Source organism: Pocillopora damicornis, chromosome 7 (assembly GCF_964200805.1).
Source record: "Pocillopora damicornis chromosome 7, jaPocDami1.2, whole genome shotgun sequence".
NCBI lineage: Eukaryota > Metazoa > Cnidaria > Anthozoa > Scleractinia > Pocilloporidae > Pocillopora > Pocillopora damicornis.
In genome coordinates, this window is record NC_142676.1 from 22,480,131 (window position 1) to 22,494,006 (window position 13,876).

Sequence of the window (13,876 nt, forward strand, 5' to 3'; positions counted from 1 at the left end):
TTTAAATTGAAATCTACCTCCACTATTTGAACCCGGAGATATAATGAACATCTTAGTAACTCGTTTTTCTCGGGCTGTACTGTTAGTTACAAACTCGGTTAGAAAGAGGTGTTTAGAGCTTGTATTTCCATCCTTTGTGTTCAAAATATGCATGCTACTTTATCTACTAAACAATCTATATTGTAACGAAGTGGAACCAACGAATCAATGAACTGTGATCTAAGAAATGAAATAAAATTTAAGGTTGTCTCAAACATTTTGTCGAAGATTTGATATCTAACTGTATATCCTGATCTTTACTTGTTCACTGGATGTTTTTCGTTATTTCAGTTAAGAGGCTTCGTTCACATTTGCATGAAAGCAATCCAGTAACTTTAAATCATTCCTCCATTCGAGTGAGACATATCCCTAGGATTATTTTACTCGAAAGAGTGGGCCTTGACAAAATCATATAATCTAACCCACAGTAATCTTCAAATGAGTGCCTGAGCTTAATTACCGTGATGGATTGCTTTTGCCTCATTCCACTCTGCGATTGGTCTATAAACTCATACGATCGTAACCTAGGAGCAGGCGAGCTGGCCCTCATTGTTTGCCCTGCAGCACGTGCACCCCTTGCCTTCCCGGTTTTTTCCTTTTTCTCACGACCTCATACTTACTTTGTCGTGGGCAAAGAAACTCCTATGCAGAAGCGCTGATATTGACGGCATACTCGCAAGCTGTTGCCAATCAATCAACCAATCAGTTTTTAATCGTGGCGTTTACTTTCAGCTCTCGTAAACCTTGCAATTTTTACTTTGTTCCGTTTGGGGAATTACTTTAGTCTTGGTTTTACGTCACTTGATCAAACACCGTTCAAATATCGATTGTGCGATTCCAATTGCGAATAAAACCTCATAATGCAATACAGTACGAAAACTTAACTAATCACGATTGAAATCGAATCTTAAGTTTGTGTACATCTGGGAATTATTTCGGAGAGTATCCTCACCGAAGGAGAGCTAAGTCCATTGCCAATTGATTTATTTAAAGGCTGAGAAAAAGATCAAACAAGGATGGTGGCGTTGATCAATTGTATGTTTACAGGAACTTGAAACAGGAACCATGACAACAATGACAAAAATATAGATTCAATCTTTTTCTTCCAAAGGGACTTAGTCCGCTTGATTGCAAAGCCGTAGCTCCTGAGGAATATGGAAGGGTCTTTCCAAGTTGGTCGTAACTTCTGATAATAACTCCTAAGTAAAGTTTTCGAGAATGTCCGTCAAAGAGCCTCGACTTTCACATCTTTTTGCTCATAGTTATCCAAATTAAGGAATATTTTCAGGCTTTTGATCTTGTTTTCTCCACAAAATTTTCTCAACGAAACTCAAGTCACCGCTGACACTGGGGATGAAATATGTGATAACTTTACATTCCAATTTACTCACCACAATAACGATAGCAATGGCCGCGGTGCGAAGACAGAAGAAAAACTTTATAATGTAGTTAGACTGGAAGCTTAAGAGAGAATGTCCACTAAGACCGAGCGAAAATGGAAATTCGTGGCACTTCTCATAAAATCAAAATTCTTCATATTTTCTCTGAAGATACCCTATAGTGGCTTAAGAAACGTGATAGGATGTTTTTCTAGTAATATCTTGCTAAACTTCCATAAAATAAAAAAAAGCTGTAATGAGCCAAAATGTCGTGAAAGGCATCCGAAAAATACGTGATTGGTACCTTCCCATAAAAATCCCCCTTTGGATTCGCATCATAGAAAGAACCGTTTCGTGCTTTCAACATTGCTATTGAAGTCTTTGTAACTTGACTTAAATCTTACTCCAATGAATAAAATTTAAAGGTAAGCCGATGAAATTAATTACAATTCACTTTCGAATAATTTGTAATTTAGCGTGTTTTTTTAAGGGACATTTTTTTGTACCCGGTTAAACATCGAATAACTTGAAATTGGTATTCTTATGAGAATAAATGCTGGTCTAAAATGGGGTGAAAAAACTAGTTTCGGGCTTTTTACCAGCGCCGAGTAGGAAGCCTCTTAAAATAGCTGTTATCACAACAAAAGCGTGTCAACCGGAAGTCAACAAATAGCACATTCTCCACACCCGTAAGCAAACGATTATACAATTTTTACATTCTAATTAATTTATGTGGTCGTCAGTAATTTCCGTGAGTATTTTATCGCTAATAGATTAGCCATCTCGGGTAGACAATTTAAAATTAGTATCACCCTGAGCCGGATCAACTTACATGAGGTTGTTCAATTTTCCCAGCTTATTTTTTCTACACATATCAAACTCATGGGGTACAAATAGTCTTAACATGAATGTAGTGACCACGCCCACTTCAACACTCCACTCAAATCGAGTGTAATTTTCGAATGTTTTACCATCGTGCGGATTCTTTACGGAAAAAGCACTCAATGTACCTCTGAAATATTAAACTATAATATTGTGGCTTTCTATTTCGCTAATTTTCTAACTTGAAGGTAAAGTTTTTCCCTCGTCATTTTTACCTTTTCTCCGAGCGGTTGCGTGAAATTAACAAGGCGTTTTTGATCAAAACACGACCGAGCGAAGGGTCTCGGGCGATATCTCTTTTACGCAGGTGCAAATTAAAAATGTACCGCCAGAATCAAAAAGAGGAACAAATTTCCTTTGTTTTGATATTTAAAGTGTCGAACAAAAAGCAGATTTATCTTCGTCAAATGGCGTTTCAAAACAGCTGTATCTTCCTCCTTTTGATTTTTCCTGTTTTGTAAGCGTGAAAGCAGTAGGAGAGGGATCGGGAAACTCAGAAAGCGCTTCGGGAATTAATCTGCCATCGTTTACTTACAAGATAAACAAGTAAGATTTGTGAAGTTCGTTGAAGTATGAAGTCTAAATAAATGCCTTTTTAAAGCTTGTTTGCTGGATTTTTCGTAAACTTCCTTGATTAATTTTTCGTTTCAGCTCACTAGTCTATACTATTTCAAAGCAATGTCAAGACGAAGACGGAGAACCATGAGTCGGTCCTTTCAACAATCGTAAACAAAGTGTTTGAGCAATCAGGTATACGAGGTGTAATAATCAATAGCCGCATATCAGAAGTCTTCAGAAAGAAAGTATTCTGCCTTCAGAAAGCTGTCAAGAAAGCTAATAATCGTGGCGGAAGGCAATTAAACGGGCCCTCGGTATCGATTTAATATCATATCGATCTCAATATCATGCAGTTCTGTGTCTTTCTTCCGTGGATTCGCTTTTCTAACGAGGGTGTATGTTGAGAATTCACTGCAAAATCGCTTTGTGTTTTTTAATTTCCCTCTTTGACCTGTCCGCCATTTTGAAAATTCGTAACGGAGCGCATGCGCATTACGTGGGGTTAGTGGTTGCGTACACCTGGAACCGAGAAAAACAAATGTTCGTCGTACTGGGGAAAGAGTTTGATATGCTAACCTATAAGAGCCTTTACAGATCAAAATAATTTGTTTTGTTTCGAGTTTAAAAGCAGTTTCTCCTAAAATGCTCTTTACAGCATTCTAACACCATTTTTGCCGAAATCTCTTATGCAATTGTGATCGTATATGTTAAGTCACGCAAAGGTGACGCAGTTGAATTTGCCACTGGACGTCATGATCTTTTAGAAGCAGAACAAAATACCAAGAAGCTACACAAATAGACGAAATCTAACGTCCCATTATGTAGATATACTTCCAAATTATCAGTACACGCAATGGGAATGTACAGCAGTCAGCAAGTGAGTCCACAGGGAACTTTTTCATGCTTTTGAGAAGCATGGAAAACTGAGACAGCGACACACGTTTTCCCAAATGTGAACATTGCGACCTCTTATACTCGTGTATTTTTCTTTCTTCTTTTTCATGGAAGCGGCGTTTCACAATCGAACTACAAAAGCGTATAGAAAAAAGTATGATTACGCGATTATTAGACCCCGAGTTTTTAACTGCATGAGGAACGAGAAGCAGCTAAAAAAGGAAACAGAACATTAAATTACTAATTATGTGTTGTGGGCCATTAGCTGAACTATTTAAGAGGGCTTTCAAGGAAACGAATAAATTGACGATATTTAGGAAAAACGATAGCGACCATTTCATTACATGGACAACCCAGTTCTCAGATTGGGGTGGGAAGAAGAGGAACCCTGGGAACAAGGTTGCGACATCAGTACATAAATGGTTCCAATATTAGCGACACGTGTCTCACCTTAAAAGGCTTCAGAGACAGCTGTTGGAACAAAATCGGAATCGAGTGAGAACAAGAGTAACATTTTTTTCCATCTCAGAAGCACATTTCATTAACGCACTTCATTATAATCAGTCGTCGTCATTAACAATCCTAGAGGGTATACAGGACGGCGACAAAGATTTTTTCCCCATGCTCCCGACGAACTTTACAGCATGATTAAATGAAAGTTCTGTTAGAACAATTAATTAATATTGGCTTAGCCACTCATCCCTCAACGCTGACATGCGTATTCCTCGCAAAGCGACTGCAGCTTTTCGATGTAGGGCTTGTTGCGCCAAACTATAACATCTGAAAGGTCAACGTCAAAAGAATTCAAAATGTCCTTTAATACAGCAATGGAAAAGTCACTCATCTTCTGGGACGCCAGCTTTCACGAATTGTAGGCATCGTAAACAATTGGGTGTTTAGGTGTTAGCTCACGGACAGCCTCACCGACAATCTCGTCCAAACCGGCCTCAAGTGTAATAACTTCGATATCGCCTTGCTGCTCGTCATCCACAAGGGTTTTCTTCGAGGCAAGACGTGAAAAAAAACCCTACTATTTGGTTAGTGGTCAGGAATTCGTTACTCTTAAACAACACGTTGCCAGTCGAATCCTTGGCACACATCATTGATCGTGCAACCGCAGCTGGATCTGCCTTACTTCTCCTCTCCAATTCTAAACTTTGCAGTCAGATAGGACCTCTGGTTTTGGGTGACTCACCTGACTTAAGTGCTTAGCCCATTACCTGTCTGTTTGTGTCACTTACGGGCGAGCTGACTGCTCCGACAACCGGTACCAGCGTTGGCTGTCCCTCTAGGTGCTCTGCATACTCTAATGCAGCTTTGTCAAAAAGCGTCTCATGCTCTAGCGCACGTTGGTGTTTGCCACAGTCTAAGTGTTACATCATGTAGGAGTGCTTCAGGAATGACTTACTACATCCTTCTTCTGGGCATGTAAACAGTGCCTCGTTTGCTGTTGCAGGCTCTTCGTCGGTTTCCGTCTGGTCTCTGGTGGCATGGGTTTCACTTGGATGTGTTGTGGTAGTCCGCCCTCTCACGACGGAGTAGAAAGAGCTTGGGTACGCCAGGATTATACTACCATTGACGGCAGAGTATCTGGTCATGGGATCTCAGCCTTCGGAGCAGATATCAGTTTCCCAGGTCCCACACCGTATGCTCTCCATACACGGATTCCCTCTATAGTGAGCTCTGTATTTGAGAGTTTACTCACACCATCAATTTTGCAAGTGACCATCGGAGGGCTTGTGATAGACTCGTAGCAGGTGACACTTACGGATGCCACTCCACCGGAAGAAAGAATAGCCTCAACCATCTGCGCGAGCTTCTCGATATCGTTGCCAGAGTTTAAGTGAATGTGCATGTGTGACTTTATTAAGGCTGCCTTACGATCACTAGCTCCTTTTCCACACTGGGGATCTGAAAAATCCAATCGTTTGATCGCTACGCCCAACTCTTTTCCTACCACGTTTGCTCAGACTATGGTAGACCCGCTATGGTAGCGGCCAGCGTTGTCTTGGCTATAACTGACTGTCTTCAGATCTGGCATGATGGTCTTGAGTTGTTTAATAACGTCCGATAGCGAGGACCGCACAGCTGTCTTGAGTGCACCTCTGGAAGATGTGAGCGAAGGTTAGCATTTGAAGACGTTCGCTAACCTTTCAAAAGGCTACGCTGGTGTGCCAAGTAATGCCACGTTTGCCAAACCAACCGGTTTGGCTTTCTCGGTATTTTCTCGGCAAATATTTCATAGCCCAGTATAACTAGCACTGATGACTCTTCTAATGACTCGAGGATATCGATCCTTGCAGCATCTTGATTTGAGGAGCGTACTATGTGAGCCCTCCAGGCATAAATGTTTGGTATAACTTGCTTTACAGTAAACGAAAGTTCTTCCTTGACTTCGGGTAGCAGGTTTTATGTCTGGGCGATCATTGCTGATTCTATTTCGCTGAGAGATGAAATTAGTTAGTCGTTGCGATCACAGGTGTCGTCATGATGGTTCTATCATTTCTCTTTTGTTACTCATACCATTTGGTTCAAATAACGGCGTAACATCAGTTTAAAATGATAGCATTCTCTTTTTTAGCTACATGCGTGTGAAGTACATTGCATTCACCTTCAAAACAACCGGGGCTGTCCTCACATCACCCACAGGTTATTTTAATAGCCGAAATTAATGAACACCTTCCCTCGAATTTATATCTAATTAATGCCCCATAGAAATTTTAAATGTTTTCGAAATACCTCTCAATATTGATATGCAGCAGAGTAGCAAGGGTGACGTTCTACAGAGATTCGGACATTGATGAGGCTAATGAGTGCAACGAACCTCAGGGGCATTAAAATTGAAAACTGACGGTTTTATATTCCCCTTTTTTTCTTGTAATTTTATAGTTGCACGTTATATACTGTCATTACAGTTGAATTTTAATGTTAAACGTCAATAAATACCTTCCTATAAAAACACCTGTTAGGTAATAATACCAAACCCCTCCCCCTCTTATCGTACTATATTTAAAAGACGCCCGGGGCGTTAATTAGGTCGTTTACGCCCCATCTCTCTGACAATTAATATGTTATCTAAGTTCTGTTTAATATCGACCTGTGAAATGGCTTCCTTTTTAAAGGGTTCAGTTTATTACAGTTTTTGAAATTGCGGTATGAGGAAAATCCCAACATTTCAATTAAGAATTATTTTCTGTTAAACAACTTTTTGAAGGATTTTAAATAGTGGATTTATCTATCTGTGAAGTCGATCTTCACCACAGATGCACGTACTTGCAGGATTTCGAAAAGAACATTTAAGCGCAAACGAACGCTCTAGCAAATGACTGTGAACGGTCACATCAGTTTAGCAGGCGAAGCTAACGCCCAAGAGTCCAAAATATATATTTGTGCGTGTGAAGTGTATATAAAACTCAGTTTACGAGGAAATGATTGTTTCTCAAATGTCAAACTGGTTTCTCTTCATTTCTCAGCTTGCAGCACGGGTGGGAAATTCAAGAATAGTTTTTGTCTTTATTTTGAAACCGATAAATGGAAAAACGCTACACTCAAGAAATCAGCAATCATCTTAACCAGAGTGTGTTTCATCGTGGCATGTTTCATGTAATACATAAAATCAATTTTAAGGAGTGTTTCCACAGACGTAAATCTATCACGCCTTTCGGATATGTCCTTGATATTCTCACTCACATTAATTGTTCAATTTCAGCCGTGTCTCTGATGTGTTTCTATCCTCGACGAAATCTTTTTTAAATTGATTTGTAATATATTTTCTCAGGCTTTAATATTTAATCTTCATTTGAGGGGGTCGGATTTTTTTGTTTGCCATATGAAGGAAATAAAATATTGATAACAGCTATCAAAGTTACTGTCCACGTTTGACTGAAAATATGTGAAGTTCACATTTAAGCTAGAGAATTTTAGTTGTGTCATGACAAAATATGCCTCATCCTCCATAAGGCTGTATAATACTATTATGACCACCCTTCCCCTCCTCATCGGAAGTTAATTGGCAGTCAACGGGGAATAATTAGAGGTTACCTAGTTATTTCCACCCTAAAAGTATTTACATTTGAGATAACTGAGTTAAATATCATGTGGTTTTTCGAAAGGGGCAAGGGGATTCCACACGTAGCACCAAAGCAAATGACATAATATTTGTGCTAAAACTTTATTAAAATCACGAACGAAGCGAGGTACTATATTTTTCATGTCTTGCTGCTGTCCTCCTGAACAAGCATGTCTACAAACTAAAGAGTACCCGTTTAATAATGAATTAAACCAAAACTGTATCAGTATCACTGTTATTAGCTTATAGCTATATTTATGAATATTGCCTCTTCATGCACTACCTCTGCTAATATGAAACTGATAATAATGACAACGTAGTTTGTTCAAAACCGGTGCAGCCCGTTTTCAAACGGGAATATCACGTGCATATCTGATTATTCTATAGAGTGTGGATTTGTGTAAATCGGAACGATGCCTTCATTAAGGAAACATCTAATGCTATAATTAATGCGAGTATTATATGTCAATAGGAGCAAATAATACCCCAAAAACGTTAATAGAGTTAATCATTAAAACCATGTTTCGCCTGAACATATCTGCTCTCGCTATTCTATTAAATATTTTAAAGGAAAGAGGATGCGTTGCTTTGTATGCTAAATGCAATAATATTTCTTGATGTGTTCTTTATTCTCCATTATTCCTGTCTGTCTTTTCGTCTTTTGAAGTGGCTTCCTCTGCTTCAGCAAGTGGTGTGTGATGGACAGAGTAACGAGTCCTGAAAACAGGAGCAATTTTTCAAAGGGTGAGTTAGTGCTATCAACCGAGTTGAAAACGTAAATTGGCCACTGTAAAGAGTTTAAAGGCTGACGTTTCGAGCGTTAGCCATTTGTCAGAGCGATTGGATCCTTGGGTCTCTTTTACATAAACATATAAAGTAATTAAAGTGCATTTAGGTTGTAGCATATGTGACAAAAACAGCGAAGAAAAATGCACGGTAACTGGCCAGCGTACGTAGGTGCTCATTCTCAATGCCTCCCAAAAGAAAGACAAGCCTTGAAAATGTCTAGCAATAGAATCTATGTCACAAATTAGAGAGTCCATTATATTTTCTCTTATGAATCAAATGAAGGATCTCAAACATATCGTATGTCTACGACTAACCAAGAATACAGGTTGGCAGATCCTAAAGATGTACAAGTGTAAAAAAAATTTCACTTTTGTACCTCTCTTTCACGAACGAAATAAAGAGGTCAGTCGGCCTATAGTCTGGAAGAAGTTGCATACGTTGCATATTTACTTCAACCCGTCATTATTATAACATGTAGGTCAATGCTAAGAGTAGGGGAGACGACTTTGCACCACCCATATCAGCTTAGGTAGGATGACCTTTTTTTGTAGAGCCAGGTCGCGGAGAATCTTATTCAAATGTCTATCTTTAGCAGGGACGCTTCTCAAGAAATTTACTAGACCAGTTTAGTGGACGTTGTCTCTGAAACAACATCGCCATCACCCAAAACACAAAAACAAACAAACAAACGAAAACAGGAATTACTAGCCATGTACTCACATGGTTATCTGCTGGCACGCTTTCCATGATACTTGTGCATGTTCAGCGGTAGCGGCAGATGCCGGTGCGATTATTTCTGTTTGAGTCCCACGGTCACATTTAGTGTTGCTGCATCTAGTCACTCTGGATTTTACTGAACTTCTTTCTTGTCTTTCCCTGTCTTCGTGGCTTGGAGAAAAACTCAATGCTCCAGTATCTTTTGCACTGGCTGCAATGGAGGGCTTTCCAATGATCCCTGACTGAAGTTGTGTTTTAAGCATGTTTTTGCCAACCATCCCACGTATCTCGCCTTGTAGGTCATTAAGTGGAAGAAGCAAGGCTAGGCAGCAAGACAAGGACCATTTTGGATTTTTGCGCCACTCTTTGAAGACCTGATGTAAGTATGCCAAGTACTGAACTAGGAAGAAAATGATTGATCAGAGAATTAAACTCTCTCTGTTTAACTGTAAAAATCTTGTAAGGTGTGGAATTACAAACCATAGAAGCCTGTAACGTAGTTTCAATTTTTAACCAAATAAATTGAGCTCTATAGACTAAACTCTTATTGTGCGTTTTATTTCAATGGTTAGTTGCTGTTCAAATAAACTCGAGATACGATAAGGCTACCTTTAATGTGAATGATATGACACTACTGTGGTTAATATTTCGGACAACACAAAGTAACATATAAAAGTTGCAGTTGAGTTTCTTTGATGTTTATCTTACCAACAAGGAGGCCAATCACCAACGTATTCGCCCCAATAATCAGTATTTTCATTGCCAAAGCGTCCTTGTGATGGTCCGCCATGTTTAATATGTTCTCAGTCGGAATTCTGCTCACAGCACCGATACCCAGATTTACAAGTGTAACGGCAAGAGAAGTGGACATCAGTCTGTTCTCAAAAGTGTCTTGCATGGGTTTGATCCAGCAGAAAAGCACTGCATACATACCGGCAACAACCCAGGCCAATCCAATGAAGGATCTGCTTTCTTGACCCACGAGAATGAGGCCGCACGTAAGAATGAATTTGCGGGACATTTCAATCAGTTCCCAGTACCAAGAACAAGGTTTGTAATTTTCGAAGAGAAATCGCAATCCGTCAACAACTTCTGGATCAGAGCTACTATCACTGTCTTTCTTGGTTATGATTGTTCGCCGATGCCTCCAAAGTGCGACGAGAGAAAGAGCAGGTAAAGCAAGGATGTATGCAGCTGAAACATAGGCGACGATCACAAGATGATTGTAATTTGCTCCTTGGCATTGTATGCTGTAATCTACTTTAAGGTATTCGTCACATAGCTCTTCTTTTTTATCTTTGCAGAGTTTCTGGCATGCGAACGGCATAACACTGGCTGTCCTCGAACAGGTGCTTAGGTATGTCACGTACAGGAAGAAAAAAGCGTTTCTGTAAAGAAGAACTTTCCCTTGTGTAATTTTGCTTGCCCTTTCGTCCTCCTCCAGTCCCTGTTTTCTTGAGATCATCATAGACCAAAAACCATAGATCACACACGAACCAACAATAACCATGGCATTCATTGACAAGAGCACAAAAAAATCTCCAAAGGCATCCACGTGTAAATTGTGATTAAGGCAGTGAACCGGTGCTACCTGAAGCAAATTCATCTGTAAAATTCCTGAATACTTGGACACAACCTGCAATGAATCTGGCCATTCAATGAACGAGAACACATCTAGCAAGCCATGAGTAACTTGATAAAAACCAATCAAGATCTTAAGCTTTGACAACAAATTGTCAAAACGAGAGAGTCCCCGGTCCTTTGAAAGATTATTTTGCTTTCTCCAAACTAAAAGGGCCAAAAATATCGCTATAATAGCAGCAATGAGAGAGAGTTGTCCTACAATCCAAGCCCGTGAAGGACATTTTTCGCAAGAGTGAAATTGTTTGTGGTACCCTGGATTGCATACAGCGCAAAGCGGACCTTGATAGCCTTCTGCGCATGGTGAGTCCAAACCACCTTTGCAAGACTCCTCTACCTGACATCTGTATGGTGTTGGTATTGCATAAGGATACTGCACTGAGAAATCATCCAATGCAGGTAGCTCCCGGGCGAGATTTTTCATGAAATATTCATAGCGATGTTTATAGGACTCGTTCCGCCATTGCCACCAAAAGCCAGGTTTTAGTGAGGCGTACTCATCTTGGCATAGCAGCCCGCTTCGGCCACATGTAACACACTTGTCAAAGAGATGAGTTCGGTAATGTCCTTTCAAGCAGGGACAAGCACGATGTCCAGCGAAAAAGTCGGTTTCCGTTCCTGTAAAAATCCAAGATTGCATTATTAATCAATCAAATCTTACTCACTCCTACCCTCAGTTAGCTGACGCTTGAGCTCTAAACACCAGCTAGACTAATGATGGCTGCTATTATCATATTTAATTATCATTGAAAAAAAAAGTAGGCTCAAAGTCTTGAACCTCGTTTTCGTATTATTTATCAGCGCTGGGTGGAAAGGATTCTCTCCCGGACTTTGAGACCCGATGTTCTTGCAAATATTGATTGAGGGGAAGATCAACTGATAGGGTCACCTATAAACCTTAGGGCGTCAAATAGCACCCTTAAATTGAAAAAAAAAAAAAAAAGATCATCAAACCAACCATACAAAATGAAACTAACACAGGGAAGGGTATCGCGACATTCGATTCTTGCCTAAGTGCTAGGTTTGTTTCTAACGATAAATACGGCTGTTCTAATTCAAATCATTTTTCCTCATTCTTTCCAAGCTTCAAGATAGCATTTGATAATGTGTATACACACTTATAGCTTAAAACCCTTTGGTGACGTCAAAAAGCACATGTTTGGTTACTACCGTCAGGACATGTCTTGCAGTCCAGTACAGATTTTCCAGGTTTTTTGTCATATGCCACATAAGAACCATTTGGACATTTCTTACAGCCGTCTGCAACATAACCAAGAGTGTCGGAGTAAAAACCACCTGAAGGATAAACATTTCAAAGTTCCAGTTGAGGTAATGAGTGCATGGTTTCAAGTGCATTTTGAGTATATGTGAAAATAAAAATATAAATCATCAACGTACCCCCACCTCTCTCCATGTTTTTTTATTTTACCAGCTTCAAGGTTGAGCCTTCGAAAACAAATAGTTAACCTTCTAATAAAGCTACCCTGCAAAGCTGCTTCTGTGGAACTTTTCTCCCATCACCAACAATCATGGTTTACTTTACAAATTTTTTATTAATTTCAGTTTAATTGGTAGAGGAAATAGTTGATACTTGGGACAGAGGCTTTTTTTCATTTATATACTGAAATCTGAATCCTCTCTCGTACCGGCGGCATACATTGAGACAGCTTTTACTTCCCTTCACTTTTGTAGCCCTTTAGGTTTTATTCAAAATATATTGGTGTGGTTATTGACTCTTAAGATAGAACGACCCCAGTGGACTTTGAGCATTAAAGCTTCCCCCGAAAAACTGCTGTGGCAATATTGTACATATACAAGCATGAATAGGTTCATAAGATGGTCATTCCTAGACACATGTATCAAGAAATGAATCGCTTTCACCGTTTCTTACAGTGGCCTAAGCTACATCGGGTTCTTACAAACGTCCAAACTATAACATACCAGGAGAGCAATCAACGCACTTCCAGCTTCTTGTCCCCAGAGACTTCGAAAATGATCCCAAAGGACATGGGAGAAATACAACGTGTGACTTGTTTTCAGTTACGGTGCGGAAACCCATACTGAGTAGTGCTGGCTGAAAGGATTTGTGTTCATTACTGTAACGTTCAACGACAATAGCTTCATCGTAGGAATAAAGAGAGTTCCTAAGAGTGAAAATGATAACAGAAGAATTTTTGGAAATATTGTAGTATATTTACATATATATATATATATCATTGCTTAAGCTTGCGTGACTATATCAGTCTTGACTTTATCAGACTATACCAGACACTGATGCCGATGACGCTGGTAATTGATTCATATATAATTTCTACTACTTCTAATTTAAACGTTCTGCTTTTTCTCTCAGATCGGTATAGTAAGGGTCCAAAAATCCTACATTTGAATGTTAAGTCTTTTTAAATATTCCTACTCTCCCTTGCTCAGCTGCTTGTACTAAATTAAAGTTACATATCAAAACTACTTTGTATGTGAAATGATGTTATGCTTGTACGCTATCAAAACATTCATCTTATACTGACAAGTAAATTGTGACTTTCCCTCTTGGAATGGAATAATACATGGTTCTAGCTGTTCTATTCCTTGCAACACTGCAACGGAAATTAAACAATGTCTATCGGCTGAAAATCTAAATTTAACTGAAATAAATCAACATTAGCTATCTTAAGTTCTAAAAGTTACTTGTTTTATGTTGTTTTTTGTTTTGATGTGTCTTGTTTTTTTTCCTGAAAGCATCAACTTATATACTCATGGGCTCGGCATCATATGTTAGGGAGCAGGGGAGATTTTATTAAGGAACGAACTCTTAAACTTTTCATACCCTATCTCGTACTCAATAAATGGAAATCATTTGAGTTTGAAGACAGTATTTATCAGCGCTTAATGTTGCTCCATAAGGTGAGTATTG

General features: G+C 39.3%; 1 protein-coding gene and 1 pseudogene across 2 annotated transcripts in view; one reads left to right on the top strand and one right to left on the bottom strand.

The window, feature by feature from the left end:
- The window catches only part of LOC149043152 (uncharacterized), a 5,369-nt pseudogene extending 5,121 nt beyond the window's left edge, over positions 1-248 (top strand). Inside the window, exon 2 of the transcript XR_016188866.1 lies at positions 1-248. This exon is cut by the window's left edge and continues 832 nt beyond it. The product of XR_016188866.1 is annotated as an uncharacterized LOC149043152 (transcript).
- A 7,654-nt stretch (positions 249-7,902) lies between these two features.
- LOC149043153 (cysteine repeat modular protein A-like) lies at positions 7,903-13,664 on the bottom strand. The gene is made up of 6 exons (XM_089212750.1): positions 13,491-13,664; positions 12,910-13,112; positions 12,139-12,264; positions 10,036-11,586; positions 9,331-9,727; positions 7,903-8,538 (listed from the first exon to the last, which is right to left on the bottom strand). Exons 1-6 carry the CDS (start codon positions 13,529-13,531, stop codon positions 8,448-8,450), a joined length of 2,409 nt encoding a protein of 802 aa, XP_089068876.1. The 5' UTR covers positions 13,532-13,664; the 3' UTR covers positions 7,903-8,447.
- Between the last annotated feature and the right edge of the window lie 212 nt (positions 13,665-13,876).

What these genes read in the sequence shown, in the direction of transcription:
- LOC149043153 (XM_089212750.1), bottom strand. Translation starts at nt 13,531, where the DNA reads ATGTATTATTCCATTCCAAGAGGGAAAGTCACAATTTACTT. An exon ending in GTGCGTTGATTGCTCTCCTG is followed by an intron (nt 12,265 to 12,909) that starts GTATGTTATAGT and finishes TTTATCCTTCAG; the next exon opens with GTGGTTTTTACTCCGACACT. An exon ending in CTGCAAGACATGTCCTGACG is followed by an intron (nt 11,587 to 12,138) that starts GTAGTAACCAAA and finishes GGATTTTTACAG; the next exon opens with GAACGGAAACCGACTTTTTC.